The sequence below is a fragment of the Metopolophium dirhodum genome, chromosome 8 (assembly GCF_019925205.1).
Source record: "Metopolophium dirhodum isolate CAU chromosome 8, ASM1992520v1, whole genome shotgun sequence".
Lineage (NCBI taxonomy): Eukaryota > Metazoa > Arthropoda > Insecta > Hemiptera > Aphididae > Metopolophium > Metopolophium dirhodum.
The window spans coordinates 7,175,763-7,197,718 of NC_083567.1; the positions used below are offsets into that span (position 1 = coordinate 7,175,763).

Below are 21,956 nucleotides of genomic sequence, written 5' to 3' on the forward strand. Positions count from 1 at the left end.
GAAAATTTAATGCAAGGCTCCGTATAATGTTACAATAGCAGTTGAAAAATATCAAAAATACATAGGCAACATTTTTTTTATAAGCATTTAAAGTTCGAATTTACTGTTAGTTTCGTTACTGAGGAAACTCCTATAATATATCTGTACAATATTCCACTTCCACTCATAGTTTTTATATTATAATATTATGATTAAAGCTGGGAATGTAATACCCTAAAAAACCTCAAACAATGCCTTATCAATGAAAAATCCAGTTTTAAAAATTGCCATAATACCTTAAAAATCTTAAATGCTCTAAAAAATTACATTAAAATTGAAAATTGTTACATAGCCGTTTACAGATAATAAGTTTATGAATGATAAAGAAATGGGTGCTCGTTCAATATGCTATCTACCGCACGTTTGATGGTTTACATAGTATGCTATCTACCGTTAATATTTTATATTTTGTATGGAATAAAATGTTTGGCATCCTTTTTTCGTTCATCGATTATAAATTGTTTTCAAAATATTACCTTCCGAATCACGTTTTCGACTATTTTTCAGAACTTTTATTAACGCACCACCACAAATTGCTTGGTTTTTAATTTTTGTACAAGTTTGGTCGATTGGTAATAAAACGCGTATTCTTAAAAAATTTTCAAATTCATAATTAAAATAAATAAAAAAATAATAAAATAATAAAATAATGACATTTATTAATTATTAGGTACTATTTATACAATGGGAAAAAATGCAAAAAATTATTCTATTTAACACGATACCGAACCCTAGTTATAAAGCATGGCAACGTATACACAGTAAGACCCGGTCAATGAAAATTTGGTAATTTTAAAGTTATTTAACATACTATCTACTAACTTTGAGGTGCTATAACTTCGTAACTATGTCTGAGCGCCAAATTCTGACTTCACCTCGTTTTCAGCATACTTAACTACTTAACTTTCAATAATAAAAATTGCAACAAAAAAAGGTGTCCCGTAAAGTAGAAATATACCATATTTAATAATAAATAAATCACAGTAAAACCACGTATATAATCGACACGTAACAGAAACACACACGAAACTAACCTACCTAGCTTACTAAGGTATAAAATATAAATATAATATGATTTGGGGTTTCAATAAAAGCTTAATCTTAAATCGTAATTGCAACATGATCAAGTATGTATACTATATTAATATACAGCATACGGGCATACGGTAGATATCATACTAAACTATAATAAAATTACAGTAGATAAAATATTTACGGTAGATAGCATATTATTGAACGAGTACCAAGAAATGAAAAAAATAGTGAAGTATTTCATCCATGATTTACATCTTTATGTTCTTTATCTCTTCGTTTTCATAATATTATGATTCCATATTTCCATAGCATTGAATATTGATTGCAGGACTACTGGCGGAGTGAAATGCGCTGTCCATTAACTTATTACAGTAGTTATATCTTAGTTTATGGTTTATTATTATAGTTTTTACATAGGTCTATGATAAAAGCATAGAAAACTAATAAAGCCAACATAGCCAGTATACTTTAGTCATGCTTTAGACTTTAGAATTTAGTATACTTATCTATGAACATAGCTAAATAACAGAAAAAGGTACGTATGGAATGAGATGATTAATTAGAATCCTATTTTTTAATATAATTTATTCTATATAATATACTTTATTATCATTATAAATTTGTCATTGGTAGCTGGTATATTGTAGAAACATGGTGATAATGTATTCAAAAAGTAATAAGAATACTAAATACTGACTCAATATTCGGTTTTAAATACATATCAGTGTTTTCATTTTATTTATGGCAGTCCAAACCAACATTTTTACAAAAAAATATGTGCAAATGGCAAAATTACACCCTACAAACCCTTCATACGACCAAATGAAAGGGTTTAAAAAAAAGGTTCCCGCCTAATTGTAATGTTAATGTTCACAGTTGTACCTAGTTGAAAAACAAACAATGAAGAGGACATATTAATTCAATATGGAACCATCAAGAACAACTACTGATGATTGCGCGATCAATTCCAAGTGAGCAATTACAACAAATGTAATTTTAACCTACTTATATTGAACAAATTTTATTTTTAAAACTTGGTGTTTTGATAATATATATAGTATTAAATTTGTGTATTTAATTTATATATTAGAAACCTATTAGTACCTAATAAAAAAAAACTTTTTTGCAATTTTTTTTAGGTGTTATGATATAATACACAGTTCTAGAGTGTTGTCAATCCCACTTATTAGATAATATGATGATCAAATATTTAATGGAAGTATTGAACAGGAAAATATTGAAGATCGAGCATTTAATAGAATTACAAAAGAGGAAAACTAATGATGAAACAGACCATAACAAGGATAGTCATATCAAATAGGGTATGAATTAAATTTACATCATAGTGTAATGATAAATTTTTATTTTTATCTATTTTTTTTTTAAACATGGTTTAACCTATAAAGAGATAGTTTTTAAAAATTAATAAATAAAAAATGGTTGGCATATGGGTCCTGCTCTGTTGTACATAATGTGTCACGTGAGTCACTGTAATGGATCTATTAAATTTGAATTCAATGATGTAAATAAAATCATTGTACTTAGAAGAAAAACAATTCTGAGTGACGACAGCCCGTCAGCCTATATTAATAAGTATATTTTGTGATGTTATTGCAATTAGTGTAATTTATTTTCTTCTTTCTAAAACAGGTTGGCTTAAATTTTTCCGAAAACTGCATTTGATAATACTTTTTTCAATATTTTAAAACAACAGGGTATTTTAAATTTTTACCTTTTAAAAATAACAACTAGATTTACTTTGACACTAAAAAAAAACTGAAGTTGAAAATCAAAGCATCATTTAAACTACTTATACTATACACATACTCCAAAAAAATTCTATAAATATTGTAATTAATATTAGAATATTGCATTTAGTATATTTTAACATATTAGATATATATCTTTATAGTTAAAAATATATATATATATACATACATTTTAGTTCATATATTTGTTCAATATAATAAAATGAATATTATACAAATTGGTTTATGACCTATATAAATTAATTCTCAAATTTATTATTAAAATCTAATTTTACAGTCTTAAACGAAACCAACTCTTCAGAATTCATTACTTGTATGAATCTATAGTTTCAAAGAGATACCCACAAATAACACTTTTTAATTACAATAAAATAACCTATATATTTATTCTTTGACTAAATAATTAATGTTGTCCAAATTTCAACTTAAAATATCTATAAAAAAAAAACCCATGTTTATGTATCTTATGGTATATTTTTGTCTTTCCCAATGTTATTGTAAACTACAGTGAATTTTGAATTTTTACTTTTCAAAGGTTGAAAATCGAAACATTATTTCAACTACTTATCGTATATACATGCACAAAAAAAAAATCCTATAAATATTGTTAGGTTAATACCTTGTTTTATACACATATGTTGTTTGATTACCTATCCACCTAGGTTATGTTTTTTAAAATGTTTATCTACTACCAATATTCAACAGCCACGTTTTAATTCAAATCAAAAGTAAATATTCAAGTATTCACTTTTATACTGTGTACTAGCGTACACATGTATTGTTCCTTAGATTCGTTGATAGTATGATCTAGTTGAAATGTATGAATCTATGACAAATGACAATAACATTATATTAGATAATAATATATAATTAAATATTTTTATATATTATATAAGTTTTATTCTATGTGTTCGTTTGATATAATATATTTTTGTATAATACATGTATTGACTAACAGGCACGGATCCAGAGGAGGGTGCTATAGCACCTTGGCATGTTGCTTCCTGGAAAACAAATGCTCTACACAACATGTATTTTTCAGTAGGCTTGGGACATTTCTAAACAAAATTAGTACCAAAAATTGAATTGCCACCTTTTTAAATATTCATTTTTAGGATTAAAAACAAGTCTTGTCATCAGGATGGAGTATACAGAATACGAGACCTTAACCTAAGCAGGTGGAGAATAGTTTGATTACAAAATTGTAAACAACTGAACCAGCTTGTAGGTATAGTTTTGGGTGTCTTAGGCGAGTCCCCCATGATTACACCGGACAGGACCATATAGTCTTAAACTTTAAAGCATAACAATTATTTTCAATCGTGGTTTGTTTCAGTTGTCATTCACTCATACATCAGTAATGTATGCATTATTATCACGATTTCAGTGCTTGGCGCTGGCAAAATACCTGAGTCGTCTATCGTATTAGTGTTAGATAAGCTTTAATCTCAATCCAACGTATACCAATAAATAATAAATATATGTACTTATTATGATTTGAATTACTTAATATTGTAAAAGTGATTATATTTGTAACTAACATTTTTTTTCAATCGATAAATTATGAATAGTGGCCTGCTAAGGAAGCTATGCCCCATTAAATAGCTCAGGAAACATTTTTAAACCAGCTAGTCTATGACACGAGAATATGATTAAACAGAAAGACCTAAGCCTTATAAAGAGTGAAGAAAATGTCGTACGAGTATAATAATTGTCTACAATCAGTAATGAACAATTTAAAAATTTAAAGAAACGCAGGTTATGTGCAGCATAACATATGTGGTTAAATTTTCTTTGAATAAAGTTTTCTATTGTTTGTAAATTGGGCGCAAATGAGTTGTAGCTCCTTAGCACCCCCCATAAAAAATATCCTAGATCTGCCACTGTTGACTAAATGTATTAATAAAATCTACATAGTATGTAATTATATTTATTTTCCTTTATATGATAAAGGTTAACATTTTTAAAATACCTCATTTTATTTTTTTAGAACTAAAACCGAAGATTAAGTTAACACAATTGTTACCTAAATAAAAATCAAAGTATTCAATTATTGACGGTTAATAATTTAAGGAACAGTTTTAAACAAAATCAACTCTTCAGCATTCATTACTTGTATGAATTCAGACGAGACATCCAACTGTTTGAGGGCAAATCCATTGACTGATCAATGATAAAATGTCTAACACATCAAATTTAACTGCAGATACTAGGACACATAACGGAGAAAAACCACATAACTGTAATCTCTGTGATAAAAGCTTTTCTACATCATCAAATTTAACAAATCATACAAGGACACATACCGGAGAAAAACCGTATAAGTGTGAAATCTGTGATCAAGCTTTTTCTCAGAAACCAAATTTAAAAACTCATACAAGGACACATACTGGAGAAAAACCGTATATATGTGATATATGTAATCAATCTTTTTCTAAATCGAGTATTTTAAAAACCCATAAAAGGACACATACGGGTGTAAAGCCTTATATATGTGATATTTGTAATCAAGCTTTTTCTCAAACACATCATTTAACAAGACATACAAGGACACACACCGGGATTAAGCCTTATAAATGTGATATTTGTGATAAGGGACATTCTACATCAATAGATCTTACGAGGCATAAAAGGACACATAGTGGAGAAAAGCCATACAAATGTGGTATCTGCGATCAAGCTTTTTCTCAAGCATATCATTTGACAAGACATACAAGGACACATACCGGCGAAAAGCCATATAAATGTGAAATCTGCAATACAAGGTTTTCAGGAGCATCAGATTTAACAAAACATACGAGGACACATACCAGAGAACAACCTTATAAGTGTGATATATGTGATCAAGCATTTTCTCAAGCACATACCTTAAAGTCCCATAAAAGAACACATACGGGAGAAAAGCCGTATAAATGTGATGTCTGTCATAAAGTTTTTTCTCAAGCACATCATTTAAAAGGGCATACAAGGACACACACTGGAGAAAAACCGTTTAATTGTGATATCTGTGATCAAGTTTTTTCTCAAGCACATAGTTTAAACACCCATAAAAGAATACATACCAGTATTGAGCCGTATAAGTATGTTATCTGTGATTTAGCGCTTTCCCATGGGAAAAGATAATATTAAAGTTTAGACAATTATTGTATCTCTGACACTCATACCAGAGTTAATAGAATTAAACCATGTATATATTTTGAAAATGTCATTATTTTTGTCAAATCAATCAATTCAATTCTTAACTAATAAAGTGTGTCTAATCATAGAATTATGTCCAATGCATACATCCAACAATAAAAAAAAAATAAATAAATAAATAAGACAACCATAAGCAATCCAATTAAAAAAAGGGATTTATAAATGGTTGTTACTGTATAATTCAGTACTTTAAGTACTCAACTAATGGCTCTTTCTGAACCAGTAATAGGATGTTACCAATAACAACAACAACAATAGTCAGCACAAAATAAACAAAAGCCAACCCATGTTGCTTCTTTCGGTTAACATCAGGCATTGATTATGCCTCAAATACAAACACAAGTAGTCAATAACCAATAACTGCACCAACTTCCATTGATAGTTATGCCAGTCATCTATTCAAAAAATTCAATCACAGCCAAAGTATTTAATTCATCAGCAACCTATACAAACTGTATGTTCCGTATTAAAAAGTTGTTATTATTATTAATTAATCCACTGATGGTTATTTTCTTATATTTCAGAAAAGTTAAGAAAGTGTTCAACATTAACGATCTGTTACCCATACTACTCCTACAACACTACCTAATGGTGATATTCTACATATGTAGGCATTTATGACTCAAGCTGCACTTCAAGTAAATGTTTACATTATTTCAAATAATTTCAAAATCAACTAACAACCAATTTTTTTCAGTATGATTGTGCAGTACAAACCAACACTACCATCAGCCGAATGGACAATAGGCAATTAATTGTTCAACATATCCAGGAAAACCTGTTCAACTACAAATTATGATGACTCAAATAAATCAGTTCCAAAATCTTCAACCCTGAATCATACAAAACCTGCAGTCACAAGTTATTGAGGCATCTACACAACTGTTGTTACTCCTACAGCATATCCTAAGTATATTTCATGTTTTTGACTCATGTTATGTTTTTTAGATTCTGAGCGGAACAAGATATCTTAAATTCATGATGAATGTATAGATTTTACAATGTAATTAAGTGCATATCTGTTTAAGCACTGAGAGTTCTAAATTGTGACCTATAAGTACTAATTATATTCAATTCACTACAAGAAACTGCCTTCTAAGTTGAAGCATTTTTTTACTCTAAATTCTGTATACAAAAAGTAAACAGATACATCTTTGTATAATCAATACATTCATTGCTCAGAATCTAAAAACATTAACACATTTTATGTTTCGATTTGTTAAATTTCAATTTGTTAGTAGAATGATGAAAATGAGCCCATGCATGCAGTGTTGCTGTTATTAACAGAAGTGTTTGAAGTAGACGAACAACATTAATGGCTTTGGGAATAATTTGTTATGTTACTACAACATATTATTAGGGCTTTGTTTAGTCATGTAGTTAACGGGAGGTTCAAAAAGTATAAGACTACTGTTGAAATTAGTTTCCTTATTAACTTATATTCGTATACACTTTAATATACTATGTATGTACAATTTTTAACATATAATCATGTAAATGATTTTCAACTAGACAAAAATAAGCTAAAAATACTGTATACAAATATACACAGTATCACGGGATGGTTATGATCTATATATATTATTTTTAGTTAACCTCAATCATAACAACTTTGTGATGAGGAAAAAAAATGTATTGTTCAACAGTTTTTGCATAATAATATATTTCAAATGTATATAATATAAATTTGTTTATTTTTTATTTTTAGTAATAACTAATTATTATTAATAAAATAATAATTACACATAACATTGTTACCCAATTATACGTCCTAATTATTATGCTAAAATACAAGAGCTATAAGTGGAAGCTGACAGAGGAAAATTTTATTCTATTCTTGATAAGTTTTTATGACTGTAAAATTATATGTTACAACAAAATGTGTAAATAAAAATATTAATATAATACAAAGGCTACAAAATAGTTTTTTTTAAAGTTTATCAGATATAATCATTAGTTAAAAAGTTTGGCAAGTAGGTGTCCCTCTGCTGTACAGTAGGTTGCATGTGGCTCACTGTAATGGATGGTGTTAAATTTGAATTAAATGATATAATATCATTGTATGAGATAAACGATTCTGAGCGAAGACGGTCAGAAAGCCTAGGATATTACTAAGTATATTTGATGATATTATTGTGAATAAAGTAATTTATTTACAGGGTGATTCATTAAGCGTATAACACTCAAAATTACCTCAACAAATAATAATTTGGCCCAACAAATAAAATTTTATTAATATTTACAGAAAAAGAAACTAAAAAAATTTGAAAATTAAAATGTCTACAAACAGTATAAAACTCATCAAAATATTTTGAAAATTTTATCGTGTATAAAAAATGCTAATACAAACATTCAATGGCATTTTCATGTATCTAAAAGTATTCGTTTTTAATAAAAAAAAAATAAGAAAATTGCTACATGAGAAGATGGTCAGAAAGGCTAGAATATTACTAAGTAAATTTGATGATATTATTGTGAATAAAGTAATTTATATATAACCTATTTACGTGGAACCTGGTTAAAATTTTCAATCCTAAGCTATAAAAGTTGAACATTCTATAAATTTGTAACCAAAAAATTACTATTCAATTTTAAATTTGATACATTTTGTCAAAAATTAACTTTTTGGCCCAACAAGTAAAATTTTATTGATATTTATAGAAAAAAAAATTTAAATTTAAAATTTTCTGTCAATAGCTCAAAAAAAGGCAAAATATTTTCAAAATTGTAAGGTGTCTAATGAGAATTAAACATTCTGTCAAATTTTCATGTAGTTACAGTGATTTGTTTTTGAATTACAACAAAATAACAAAATCGATACATGATAAATCGAGTGAATATCTATTGTTATAAATATATGAACTTCAAACGCTCATAAAAATTTAAGTTGTATTTCTTGTTGACATTTTTTTTATTGATCAGGTAGACAAACTTATGAGGAATCTTGTATTACATTATCAAATCTTGAATAAAAAAGAAAATTCCTTAGGAATTTCTAACTTTAATAATTTGCACATTTTCGTGATTTTTACGTCTGTTATCCACATTTAAAATTTAAATGCTTATAAAAAAAAAAAATTGTGACTGGAATTTTAATATTTTTCAAATGTCACTGTAACAATATATTCAGAGCCTTGTATTAAATTTTCAAGCTTTTTTACCAACAAATAAAAATGTATTGACATTTATAGAAAAAAAAATTAAATAAATTAGATACTGAGAATGTCTGTAAACAGCTCAAAACAAGTCAAAAATATTTTGAAAATGTTTTTGCGTTAAAATTCCCGTTTTTCCAACCATTTCAACATTTTTTTCTATTTCTTAGATGGGGTTTGAAAAAAAAATGTTTTTTTTTTATCCTTCATCCTTATTTTATCCTGGAACTTAAAAGTCCCGTCAGTCATCTAAGTCTTTTTTACATACAAGCAATGTAAAAATAATTATAAAATTAAGGTAAATTAATATTTTTATTTGGCTGGGACTTTAAAATCCCGTCTGTCCATAAAGGGTTAACTTTTTTTTGTTTTTCCCGGCGCTTTTTAAAATAACAGGGAACCTTCCTAATGCAGTAACTAGATTTACTTTCCCATCGAACAATAGGTATACTGAAGTTTAAAATCGAAGCATTATTTATTTATTTCGACTCTTTATCGTGTACACAAATATAAATAAAAATGTATAAAAAAAAAACACATCATTGTAAAATGTATATTCATCGCTCCGCTCAGAATCTAAAAAGGCGGCTTAGTGTATGTCGCTCTACTGTACAGAAGGTCACAAGTTGGTCACTGTATAAGGATATGGTATTACATTTTATTTCAATGATATATCATTGTATAATATGAACAAGTGAAAAACGATTCCGAGCGAAGACATATATTGTCAATGTGGATATTTTATGTATCGTTATTTCTTATTTTTAATACGGTAGCTGGCAAGGTGAATTAGTATTATAAAATTTCAATAAAATAACTAAAATCGTTATTCTTGGTTATTTAATATGTAATTTCGTACAGATTTGAACATAAAATAGCTATAAAAAAAACTGTGTGTTTATATTTTTAAGATTTTTTGGTTACAGAATAACCCATTTACTTGGAGCCATGTTTTAAATTTTCAATCCTTAACTATACAAGTTGAACATTTTATAAAATTTTAACTACAAAAATATTTTTTAATTTTAAAGTTGATAAATGTTGTCAACAATCAAACTTTTAATGCTTATAGCAAAAAATTGTGTCTATGTATTTTAAAATTGTTCAACTACTATTGTAACTGTAACAATATATAGGAGCCTTGTATTAATTTTTCTCGATTTTAGAAAGTATTAACGGTATTATAAACAATGAACTAAGAAGATTCTTAGTTCGTGATATTAACATAATTATTTCCATGTATGCATATAACATTTATTGTATGATGTATGTGTACAAATTAATATATATTTTTAATGTATGGCTCCATATTCTTATATATAATGATAATATTTCTGTTTTCAATACTACAATAATAATAATTTATTGTGATATTTAATTTTGGTTTGCCGCTAAAATAATTTAAATATTATACATAATCTTAATATAGTTCTGTTCGAGGCGCCTAATAAAATAGCGGCGAAAAACTCAACTAAAATGTCCTCTCCTACCGAAACGACCGAATTGATTATAACGTTGTTAAATCACAGAACAAACATTTTGTTCTGTGGTTAAATAGGGAACTAGCATTAAAGATATTATACATATTCTTATCTTTAATCGTGGGAACTAGGGAAGACGTGTCCTGACCTTATCTTCCAAGACCGTAGTATACAACTTACTGTCCTACACCGTCCACTATTCGGTCCAGCTCGCACCTCCCATAAGAGCCCGTGTGTAAAATTACTGTTGAGTTTTGATTCCTTTCGTTTTTTAATCTGTGGTATAACGATTGCATGATATAATAAACATTTTTCAGAACAATATAAAAATAATAAAAGCCAAGGCCTTAGCTAAGTATTACTGCGTATTAGTAAGTAACAGAAAAAGGTACGTATTTAAGGAGATTTGTAATTAGGAATCTCATTTTTTATTATAATTTTTCTTTATGATACACAGTGGCGTAAGTATAACAATTCGGCCCCAATGCGAATAACTTAAAGGTCCCCTTCTCCTTTTCTGAATAAATGTAAAAGCAAATGTAAGTTTATTTGTCTTTAATTGTGTATTTTATAAGCCAGTTAATGTCAGTTATAACAGTTAAAATTTTATATTACAAGCTTTTAAATTAGCAAAATTGTCAATAATCTGCGTAATGTCCACGAGTTCTGCTCATCTAGCTCCTATGTTCAATAATGTGGCAACTGATAGTCGATCTTGCCCCATGGTCATGGGATTTTTTAGATACCTAGTTCTTTACAATTCTTAAAACGACGCTACCCATACATTTGTTGTCTGTCTTAGACACGCACGACATACCAAATTGTCGTTCACTAGTTTCAATAGTATGCTGTTAGTTTTGATACTAGAGTGAATTGACCTATTATAAAACTTTTAGGTAAGAACATCATCTGTGCTTAAGTGTTGCCGATTTTTCAAAATTTTCATTTCAAGCTAGATATGAATATGTAAAATATCAAAAATTAAAAATGCTATATTTCGCTTGAAAATTAAAAAGAATAAAAGCCAAAGCTTAAGCACAGATAATGTTATTATCTAAAATATTGAAAATAGGTCAAATCACTTTAATATCAAAACTAACAGCACACAAAAACATAATTAATAATGAACACACCTCTGGAAAACTACTGCTCATATCACATAATCTTTAATTATTAATAATTCAGTAAATTCTCTTATCAGCAATGATTCAGAAAAGTAATTTTGATATTGTTGTTGTAATAATATTGTTTTATCTGTTAAGTTCTAATGAATAATAACTATATAACCTGTGGTAAATCGTTCACTGGTGACGAAATTATAAACGAGCAAATAATAATATAACAAAATACACAACTCACAACAATTAAATCCAACTGGCTCATATGTAGTATATATCACAGAATATAACAATATTACTATATAATTTATATTTTTATATATTTATAATTATTATTTTTTGTAAATGACAAAAAAAAAACAGTATTCAGAAAAGCCCTTAGACACTAAGGACTGACCCTAATGCGGCCGCATTCCTGTTTTTACGCCACTGATGATATACTTCATTAGCGTTATAAATTTGTCCTTTGTACCTAGTTGGTGAATTCCAGAAACATCTTGAAAATGTATTAAATACAAAATAAAAAGTACTAACTCAATATTCAATTTTAAATACATATCAGTGTTTTCATTTTATTTATGTCAGTCTAAACCAAAATTTTTACAAAAAAATATGTGCAAATGGCAAATGTACACTCCACAAACCCCTCATACGACCAAATGGGTCCCTACCTAATTGTAATGTTTATGTTCACAGTTGTACCTAATTGAAAAACAAACAATGAAGAGGACATAATTCAATATGGAACCATGAAGAACAACTACTGATGATTGCGCGATTAATTCCAAGTGAGTAAATACATTATAATTTAGTATGGTATTACAAAATGTAATTTTAACCTACATTTTGAAATAATATTTTATAAAACTTGGTGTTTTGATAATTTATATATTATTAAATTTGTCCATTGAATCTAATTTATACATTAGTAAACTATTAGTAAATACTAAAAAACAATTTTTTTGCAATTTATTTCAGGTATTATGATACAATATACAATACTAGAGTCTTGTTAATTCCACTTATTAAATGTGTTGGTCAAGTATTTAATGGAATTATTAAATAGGAAATGATTTATGAAACAGACCACCACAATGTTTGTCAATTATCACAATTAAGGTATAAATTAAATTTACATTATAGTGTAATATGAAATTTGATGATATAATTTTAATTTTTATTAATTTATTAATGATGATATTATATAACACAGTTCTAGTGTTGTGCTTTTCTTTGTGGTGATCAAGAATTTAATAAAAATATTCAACAGAAAATTATTGATGATCATGTATTTAATGGAACTATTTTAAGAGGAAATTATTGAAGAAACAGACCATAACAATGAAAGTCTTATTTCAAATAGGGTATGAATTAAATTTATATCATAGTATAATATTACATTTTTATTTTTATAAATTTTTTTTAAACCTGTGGTTTAACCTAGGTATAAATATATAGTTTATAAAAATTAATAAATGAAAAGGTTTGGCTAGTGAGCGCTACTAAATGGTAATGTGTCATGTGTATGGCCCAGTACTTGATGCATTTGCATTTTTTTCTTTTGCTCTAATTTGTTGCTCGCCTCTTCAGAAATTTGATTCACGGAATATAGAATCTAATGGTATAATTTTTATTTTGCATTTTTTGAATTTTTTAGGGAATTTTATGTGTTACGGTCATTTTTATTATTTTTGGTGCATTTTATTCATTTTACTTTTTTTTTTACATAGATTTGCATTTTTCTAGTTGAAAGTTTATTGTAACACATTCAGATTTACTTAGTTTATTGCTGGTTGTCACACTCTACGACTTATTTTTAAATACTATTTAATAAACTGTAGGCAGGTACTAGCTAGGTACGATATTTGTCAGCTATTGCTTATTATTTATTGCAAACGACTTAAACCCATGTTTTACATAATTTTGTATCTATGTTTCTCATTTAATTTGAGTTAAATAGTGTCAACAAAATAGAGTGTTAAGTACTGTGTTGTGTCTTTTTTATTAATTTTAAATTTACATTTCAAATGCCTAAAACTAAATCATCAAATAGATCATGTTTAATAACATTTGCCCTTTATTGATTAATTTTGAATAGATATTTTCCACTGACGAGACAGTTTTGTTTTGAAAAAAATTATGAAGTAAAGGTTTCTACAAAGAGATAATTTACTATTGAACAACACAACGTGTCTCTCGCATTAAACTAATTAATCGGCTGGGAAAAAAAAATGCAAATGTAGAACAAAAATCAAGTAAGATTCAACATTTGATTAGGTACTGGTCCATCTAATAAGTTATCTTTTAATTACAATTTATACCGTGCATTAATATATTTGAAAATCTATCCCTCTACAAAAATGACAAACAATTTTTTTTTATAATTTTAAAGTTATTTATATTGAGTTTTTCATAAATCAGAATAGGTAGTATTAGTATACGTAGGAAGATTTAGTAAATATTTTATAACACCATTTATTGTAACATTGAGCTTAGAGATAACGTTATTAAAAGTTCCTCTCCAAATGGATATACCATATAAGAAAAAAAAAATAGAACTAATGCTAAATAAATAATTCTTTTATACTTTACATCTAATGGCAAATTACATCACATGGCTTCAGTAAATACATAGTAAAAATTTTCATAAAATACCATTAATATAATTTACATGACTATCCAATCTAAGTATATAATCTATTATTGAGCCAAGATATTTTAATTCATGAACTCTTTCAAGTTTTACATATTCCTGGTCACATTTGGTATTTAAACTAGGATTACATTTTAGAGTATGGACAATCAAATGATGTCCATGTAAAACATTATTAACAGTGCCGGCACTATGTATTGCGGGGCCCTGGACATAGGTAATAGGTGCCCAGAGGAAGGCAAAATTTTAGCTTTTTTTAAATCAGGATTATTTAAAATTAATGCGGTTTTTATTTGAATTTCAAACATTAAAAATAATATTATCAAGTTATTCTTTTTTTAATTATAATATGTTAACAAAAAATTATTTACAAATAATAAAATAATATGCATGTGTTGAAAATTATAAGTTAATAAATTCGTGGTGGGCCTATTATTTAATTAATTTATATTTATTTTAATAATTACAACTTATAAAAACATCAATAAAAAATAAATAAAATCATCAAAATGTTTGAATGATATAATAAATTGTTTAATATCTAAGGACGCGGCGGCGGTAGACAATAAACTACATTAAAACTAATCCTGATACACTAGATACACACGCAGTAGGTACATATTATTTAATACAGCTATACCTACTATATCTAAACTAAATTGTAATAATAATTTCATAAAATGAAAACTTAATTTTATGATATTATGCAGAAATTGTTGAAAAAATACTGTAAGGTGCAAAACGGATTGCAGTCAAATACTCAAATGTTGAACATAATATAATCAAATAAATGTTTTGAGAATATAGCTCTTGCCTCTTCTATAATACGGTCATACAACAATACGCGGAGAGCTTTTCCAAACAAAGAACAGAAAAAACAATAACTAAAGAGATAATAAATATTTATATTATTAATTATAGTATACTCCTACAATCCTCGAGTATCCTCAAAATATTACTCCTTCATCGTATCGATAACGATTTACTTTGTACTATGGCTAAATTTAGATATCATTTTCCAAATAGCTAATGATAGAAATAATATTAATATTATACATGTGTAGTATATAACAATAAGTCAATAAATGTATGGATTTATAATTTGTTAATATAAAATATCAATGTGTTTTGCGGTATTAAGATGATAATTAAAAATTGCAGGGCCCTTTAACAAGCGCGGGGCCCTGGACATATGTCCCATTTGTCCTCCCCTAGCGCCGGCACTGATTATTAACAGATGAAGTTAAATAGAAGACTAAGCCTTATTCTATTTCACCAACAGTTTACCCATTGCAGAGGTTTATTTTGGTAGAATAATACGATTAAAGTTTAGATTAGGTAGGTAAGGTACGATAACATTTATAAACTACGATAATATTTAACCACCGTCATATTAATTTCATTACGAGTACGTCAAATAGATAGTACATAATCTTTATATGTACCTACGTACATATGAACATACATATAATCGCGTTTAAGGAAATTCAAATTATAGAGGTTTGTGGAAAAAAATTTGAATAGTAGAGTGTGTCCCACCGACAGATATTTTGAATTATCGAGGGAACCGGAAAACATGTATTTTCTTCTAATTATAGAGATTTTCTCAGGGGACTCGGCGTTTAGTTAAATTTATGGAGTTTTTCAAATTATCGAGTGACTACTGTATAAATAGTAATAAAATCTACATAGCATGTAGCTATATTTATATTCCTTTCTATAATAAAGGTTAACATTTTTAAAATACCAAATTTTTTTTTTTTTAGAACTAAAACTGAAGAATTAGTCAACACAATTAATACCGAAATAAAAATTGAAGTATTTAATTATTAACGGTTAATAATTTAAGGAACAGTTTTAAACAAAATCTTATCTTCAGCATTCAATACTTTTATGAATTCGGACAAAACATCTAACTGTTTGAGGGCAAATCCATTGACTGATCAATGATAAAATGTCTAACACATTCAATTTACCTGTGCATATAAGGACACATAATGGAGAAAAGCCGCATAACTGTAATCTCTGTGATAAAAGCTTTTCTACATCATCAGATTTAACAAAACATACAAGGACACATACCGGAGAAAAGCCGTATAAGTGTGATATGTGTGATCTAGCTTTTTCTCTGAAAACCAATTTAAAAAATCATAAAAAAACACATACTGGTGAAAAACCGTATGAATGTGATATTTGTGATCAAGCTTTTTCTCAAGCACATAATTTAAAAACCCATAAAAGGACACATACCGGTGAAATTCCGTATAAATGTGATATTTGTGGTCGTGCCTTTTCTCAAGCATATAATTTAACAAGGCATATAAGGACACATACTGGTGAAAAACCTTATAAATGTGATATCTGTGGGAAGGGATTTTCTACATCATCAGATTTAACAATGCATACAAGGACACATACCGGCGAAAAACCGTATAAGTGTGATATATGTAATAAGGGATTTTCTACATCATTCGATTTAACAAGGCATACAAGGACACATACTGGTATAAAGCCGTACAAATGTGACTTATGTGATCAAGCCTTTTCTCTAGCACATCATTTAACAGGGCATACAAGGACACATACCGGAGAAAAACCATTTAAATGTGGTATCTGTGATCAAGCTTTTTCTCAGAAAACAAATTTAACAAAGCATACAAGGACACATACCGGCGAAAAACCTTACATATGTCAAATCTGTGATAAGGGGTATTCTACATCATTAGATTTAACAAGGCATACAAGGACACATACGGGAGAAAAACCGTATAAATGTGATATATGTGATCAAGCTTTTTCTCAAGCACATAGTTTAAACACCCATAAAAGAACACATACCAGTATTGAACCGTATAAATATGTTATCTGTGATTTAGCGCTTTCTAATGCATCAAATTAAAAAAAAATCATTCGAGGTTACATATCAGAAAAAGTCTTTAAAAATGCAACGTATTCAAGACACATAAAAATTATATTGTAACTATACAAATTATTTTATAATTTAAATAACAATAATATTTTTATTATCAATATTATATAATATTAGAACACTACAAAACATAAAATATATTGATTGATTATTGTTAACACTGACCATTCCCTATTGCATTGGTTTCCCCGATAATTGTTATCTGGGTCCATCGAACACAAATTTTGAAATATGAATGTTGTGAACGCTTCTAAGGTGCATACTAACATGTTTAAAACAATTGTATGCCTCTTTCCCTATGTTATTTCTCACCCCAAGTACGAACTTTATTCAAAGTTAATGTTTGTTCACCCACCAGTAATGGTAGGTCATCAACAACAACAATAGTCAGAACAAAACAAACAGAGGTCAGCCTATATAGTTTCTTTAAGTTGGCATCAAGCATCGATTATACCTCGAATACAAACTCAAGTAGCTTATAAGTTATAAGCAAAAAATGCACTCAAATCCATTGTTAGTTATGCCAGTCAGTTATCCGACAAATTCAATCACAGCAAAACCAGCTAATACAGCAGCAAGCAATACAAACTGTATGGAACATATTGAATAGTTTTTATTATTATTTAATTTACTCATGGTTTTCTTATATTTTAGAAAAGTTTAGAAAATATTCAACATACACCGTCTGTTACCCATCACTTACAACACTATATAATGATGTTATTTAACATATGTAGGCATTTATGGCTGCATTCAGTTATTCAAGTAAATGTTTAAATTATTTCAAATAGAATCAAAATCAACTAACAACATATTTTTTTTCAGTATATTCAAACATATAATAACCAAATATAGCGTACCAACCATAAATGCTATTCAAGCATTCCAAATGTGCGAAATAGCTAAATCTCCCAATGTTGATCAATTGGCCCAATTAAGCCGGCAGTCCAAATCTGGGTTGATCGGTACACATTTTTAGTAACCAAATGGCACAATATCAGCAACCATCTAGCCAACCAGGTCAAGTCATGATTGTTCAGTACCAATCACTACCATCTGGGGCCAAAATCAATGTCATGCAGACTATTAATTTACAACAAACACAATCTGGTCAATGTCGATCCCAGTAAACTTACCCCAGGAAAACCTGCTCCGATAAGAATGATGATACTTCAACTATATCAGTTCAAAAATCTTCAACCATAAATCATACCTACCAGGCCATTTACAGTCACAAGTTCATTAGGTATCTACGCAACTGTTGTTACTCCAACAGCATATCTTAAGTACATATCATGTATGTTATTAGATTTTGAGAGGAACAAGACATTATTAGATTCATAATGAATGTATTGATTTTACTATGTGATAAAGTACTACTGTAACTAAATACTGAAAGTTTTCAATTGCTACCTATTTTACTTGCTATATTCAATTCCCTACAAGAAACTACCTTCAACGTTGAATATTGAAGCATTTTTTGACTCTAAATTGTGTACACAAAAACAAACAGACACACCTTAATAAAACAATCATAAGCAATCCAATTAAAAAAATGTATTTTTAAAAGGTTGTTACCCTTTAATTTAGTTCTTTAAGTACTCAATTAATGGCTCTTTCCGAACCAGTAATAGGATGTTACCAACAACAACAACAATAATCAGCACAAAATAAACAAAAGCCAACCCATATTGCTTCTTTGGGTTAACATCAGGCATTCATTATACCTCAAATACAAACACAAGTAGTCAATAACCAATAACTGCACCAACTTCCATTGATAGTTATACCAGTCATCTATTCAAAAAATTCAATCACAGCCAAAGTATTTTTTTATATTATAATTCATTAGCAACCTATACAAACTGTATGTTCCGTATTAAAAAGTTGTTATTATTATTAATTAATCCACTGATGGTTATTTTCTTATATTTCAAAAAAGTTAAGAAAGTGTTCAACATTCACAATCTGTTACCCATACTACTCCTACAACACTACCTAATGGTGATATTCTACATATGTAGGCATTTATGATTCAAGCTGCATACTAACTGTTCAAGTAAATGTTTACATCAAATAATTTCAAAATCAACCAACAACCAATTTTTTTCAGTATGATTGTGCAGTACAAACCAACACTACCATCAGCCGAATGGACAATGGGCAATTAATTGTACAACATACCCGCTCTTGTTTAAGCACTGAGAGTTTTAAATTGTGACCTATAAATACTAGCTATATTCAATTCACTACAAGAAATTGCCTTCTAAGTTGAATGTTGAAGCATATTTTTACTCTAAATTGTGTACATATAAAAAAAAACAGATACATCATTGTAAAATCAATACATTCATTGCTCAGAATCTAAAAACATTAACACATTTTATGTTTCGATTAGTTAAAGATAAATTTGTCGGTAGAATGATGAAAATGAGCCAATGCATGCAGTGTTCCTGTTATTAATAGAAGTGTTTGAAGTTGACGAACAACATTAATGGCTTTGGGAATAATTTTTCATGTTACTACTACTATTAGACCTTTATTTAGTCATGTAATTAATGGGAGGTTTAAAAAGTATGTGACTACTGTTGAAATTAGTTTCCTTATTAACTTACAATTATTATTATTATATTCGTATACACTTAAATATACTATGTGTAAACAATTTTTAACATATAATTATGTAAGTGATTTTGAACTTGATAAAAATAAGCTAATGTTCAATGAAATCTTTAAATGAGGTAAAGTGTATACAAATATACACAGTGTCACGGGATGGTTATGATCTATATATATTATTTGTAGTTAACCTCAGTCATATCAACTTTGTGATGGGGAAAAAAAATGTATTGTTCAACAGTTTTCGCATAATAATATATTTCAAATGTATATAGTATAAATTAGTTTATTTTTTATTTTTAGTAATAACTATTTATTATTAATAAAATAATAATTACACATAACATTGTTACCCAATTATACGTCCTAATTATTATGCTAAAATACAAGAGCTAAAAGTGGAAGCTGACAGAGGAAAATTTTATTCTATTCTTGATAAGTTTTTATGACTGTAAAATTATATGTTACAACAAAATGTGTAAATAAAAATATTAATATAATACAAAGGCTACAAAATAGTTTTTTTTAAAGTTTATCAGATACAATCATTAGTTAAAAAGGTTGGCAAGTAGGTGTCCCTCTGCTGTACAGTTGGTTGCACGTGGCTCACTGTAATGTATGGTGTTTTTGAATTAAATGATATAATATCATTGTATAAGATAAACGATTCTGAGCGAAGACGGTCAGAAAGCCTAGGATATAACTAAGTATATTTGATGATATTATTGTGAATAAACTAATTTATTTACAGGGTGATTCATAAAGCGTATAACACTCAAAATTACCTCAAAAAGTATTGTTTTTGAAAATATTTTTTTACATTGTTACAAGTTGTTAAAAAAACAACGTTTTTATTAAAAAAAATATATTTTTAAATATTTTTTATCCCTATAACTTTTTAAGTTTTTTCCTTTTTTGAATGACAGCATAGAGTTTAAATTTCATATTCCAAAGCAGAATATTTTTCTAAGTATTTTGATTCATAAAATTTGAATTTAGGGCGAGTAGTTTATGAGTTTTTAAGTATTTAAAGATTAGATTGGTGGTGTGGAGTGGTATGGGGTTACCCCTCAAAATGTTTGTCCACTACTCCGCTTGTCTAAACTTTAAATACTTATAACTAGTTATAACTCATAAACTACTCGTTGTAAATTCGATTTTTATGTATCAAAATACTTAGAAAGTTTTTTAGCTTTGGAAAATGAAATTGACACTTGTCATTCAAAAAGTAATAAACCTCAAAAAATATTTAAAAATTTGATTTTTTAATAAAAACGTTTTTTTAACTACCTGAAAGTATGTAAAAAAAATATTTTGAAAAACATTATTACTTTTTGAGATAATGAGTGTTTTACGCTTAATGAATCACCCTGTATAACGTATTTACGTGGAACCTTGTTTTAATTTTCAATCCTTAGCTATAAAAGTAGAACAGTTTATACATTTTTAACTACAATATAATTATTGAATTTTAAATGTGATAAATTTTGTCAAAATTTGAACTTTAAATGCTTATAAAAAATTGTGCCTATGTATTTTTAATATTTTTCAACTGCTAATGTAACAATGTAACAGGAGCCATGCATTAAATTTTCACGCTATTTTACCTAACAAATTAAATTTTATTGATATTTATAGAAAAAAAAACTAAAAAAATTTAAAACTGACAATATGTCTGTAAACTGCTCAAAAAGAGTCAAATTATTTTTAAAATTGTATGGTGTATAGAAAATACTAGTATAAACATTCAGTGAAATTTTCAAGAACTACAGTCATTCGTTTAAATTACAAAATAAGAAAATTGTTACATGAGATATCAAGTGAATCTCAAATGTTGTAAAAATATAAATTCCAAACGCTCATAAAAATTTAATTTGGTTTGCTTGTAGACATTTTTTTTTGATAAAGGTAGATAAACTTATGAATAATCTTGTATTACATTTTAAAACGTTAGTTTTTT

The 21,956-nt window shown here is 27.6% G+C and overlaps 2 protein-coding genes across 15 annotated transcripts; both read left to right on the plus strand.

Moving 5' to 3' along the window:
- The first annotated feature begins 1,267 nt into the window (after positions 1 to 1,267).
- On the plus strand, positions 1,268 to 19,704 carry LOC132950288 (zinc finger protein 678-like). Of its 7 annotated transcripts, XM_061021658.1 has the most exons (8): positions 1,268 to 1,609; positions 1,951 to 2,045; positions 2,214 to 2,396; positions 3,802 to 4,759; positions 4,834 to 6,495; positions 6,566 to 6,679; positions 6,739 to 6,951; positions 7,283 to 7,952. In XM_061021658.1, exon 5 carries the CDS (start codon positions 5,022 to 5,024, stop codon positions 5,964 to 5,966), a length of 945 nt encoding a protein of 314 aa, XP_060877641.1. In that variant the 5' UTR covers positions 1,268 to 1,609; positions 1,951 to 2,045; positions 2,214 to 2,396; positions 3,802 to 4,759; positions 4,834 to 5,021; the 3' UTR covers positions 5,967 to 6,495; positions 6,566 to 6,679; positions 6,739 to 6,951; positions 7,283 to 7,952. The 7 variants fall into 7 exon arrangements, with proteins under 7 accessions (XP_060877641.1, XP_060877639.1, XP_060877642.1 ...); XM_061021656.1 differs by having other exon boundaries at positions 1,951 to 2,064; positions 3,802 to 6,495; XM_061021659.1 differs by having other exon boundaries at positions 3,802 to 6,495; positions 7,280 to 7,952.
- Positions 10,743 to 20,277, plus strand: LOC132950289 (zinc finger protein 239-like). 8 transcript variants are annotated; one of them, XM_061021665.1, is made up of 8 exons: positions 10,743 to 11,065; positions 12,492 to 12,583; positions 12,774 to 12,914; positions 13,009 to 13,159; positions 16,215 to 17,967; positions 18,032 to 18,142; positions 18,203 to 18,674; positions 19,776 to 20,277. In XM_061021665.1, exon 5 carries the CDS (start codon positions 16,403 to 16,405, stop codon positions 17,345 to 17,347), a length of 945 nt encoding a protein of 314 aa, XP_060877648.1. In that variant the 5' UTR covers positions 10,743 to 11,065; positions 12,492 to 12,583; positions 12,774 to 12,914; positions 13,009 to 13,159; positions 16,215 to 16,402; the 3' UTR covers positions 17,348 to 17,967; positions 18,032 to 18,142; positions 18,203 to 18,674; positions 19,776 to 20,277. The 8 variants fall into 8 exon arrangements, with proteins under 8 accessions (XP_060877648.1, XP_060877649.1, XP_060877651.1 ...); XM_061021666.1 differs by having other exon boundaries at positions 19,798 to 20,277; XM_061021668.1 differs by having other exon boundaries at positions 18,203 to 18,623.
- Positions 20,278 to 21,956: the final 1,679 nt, after the last annotated feature.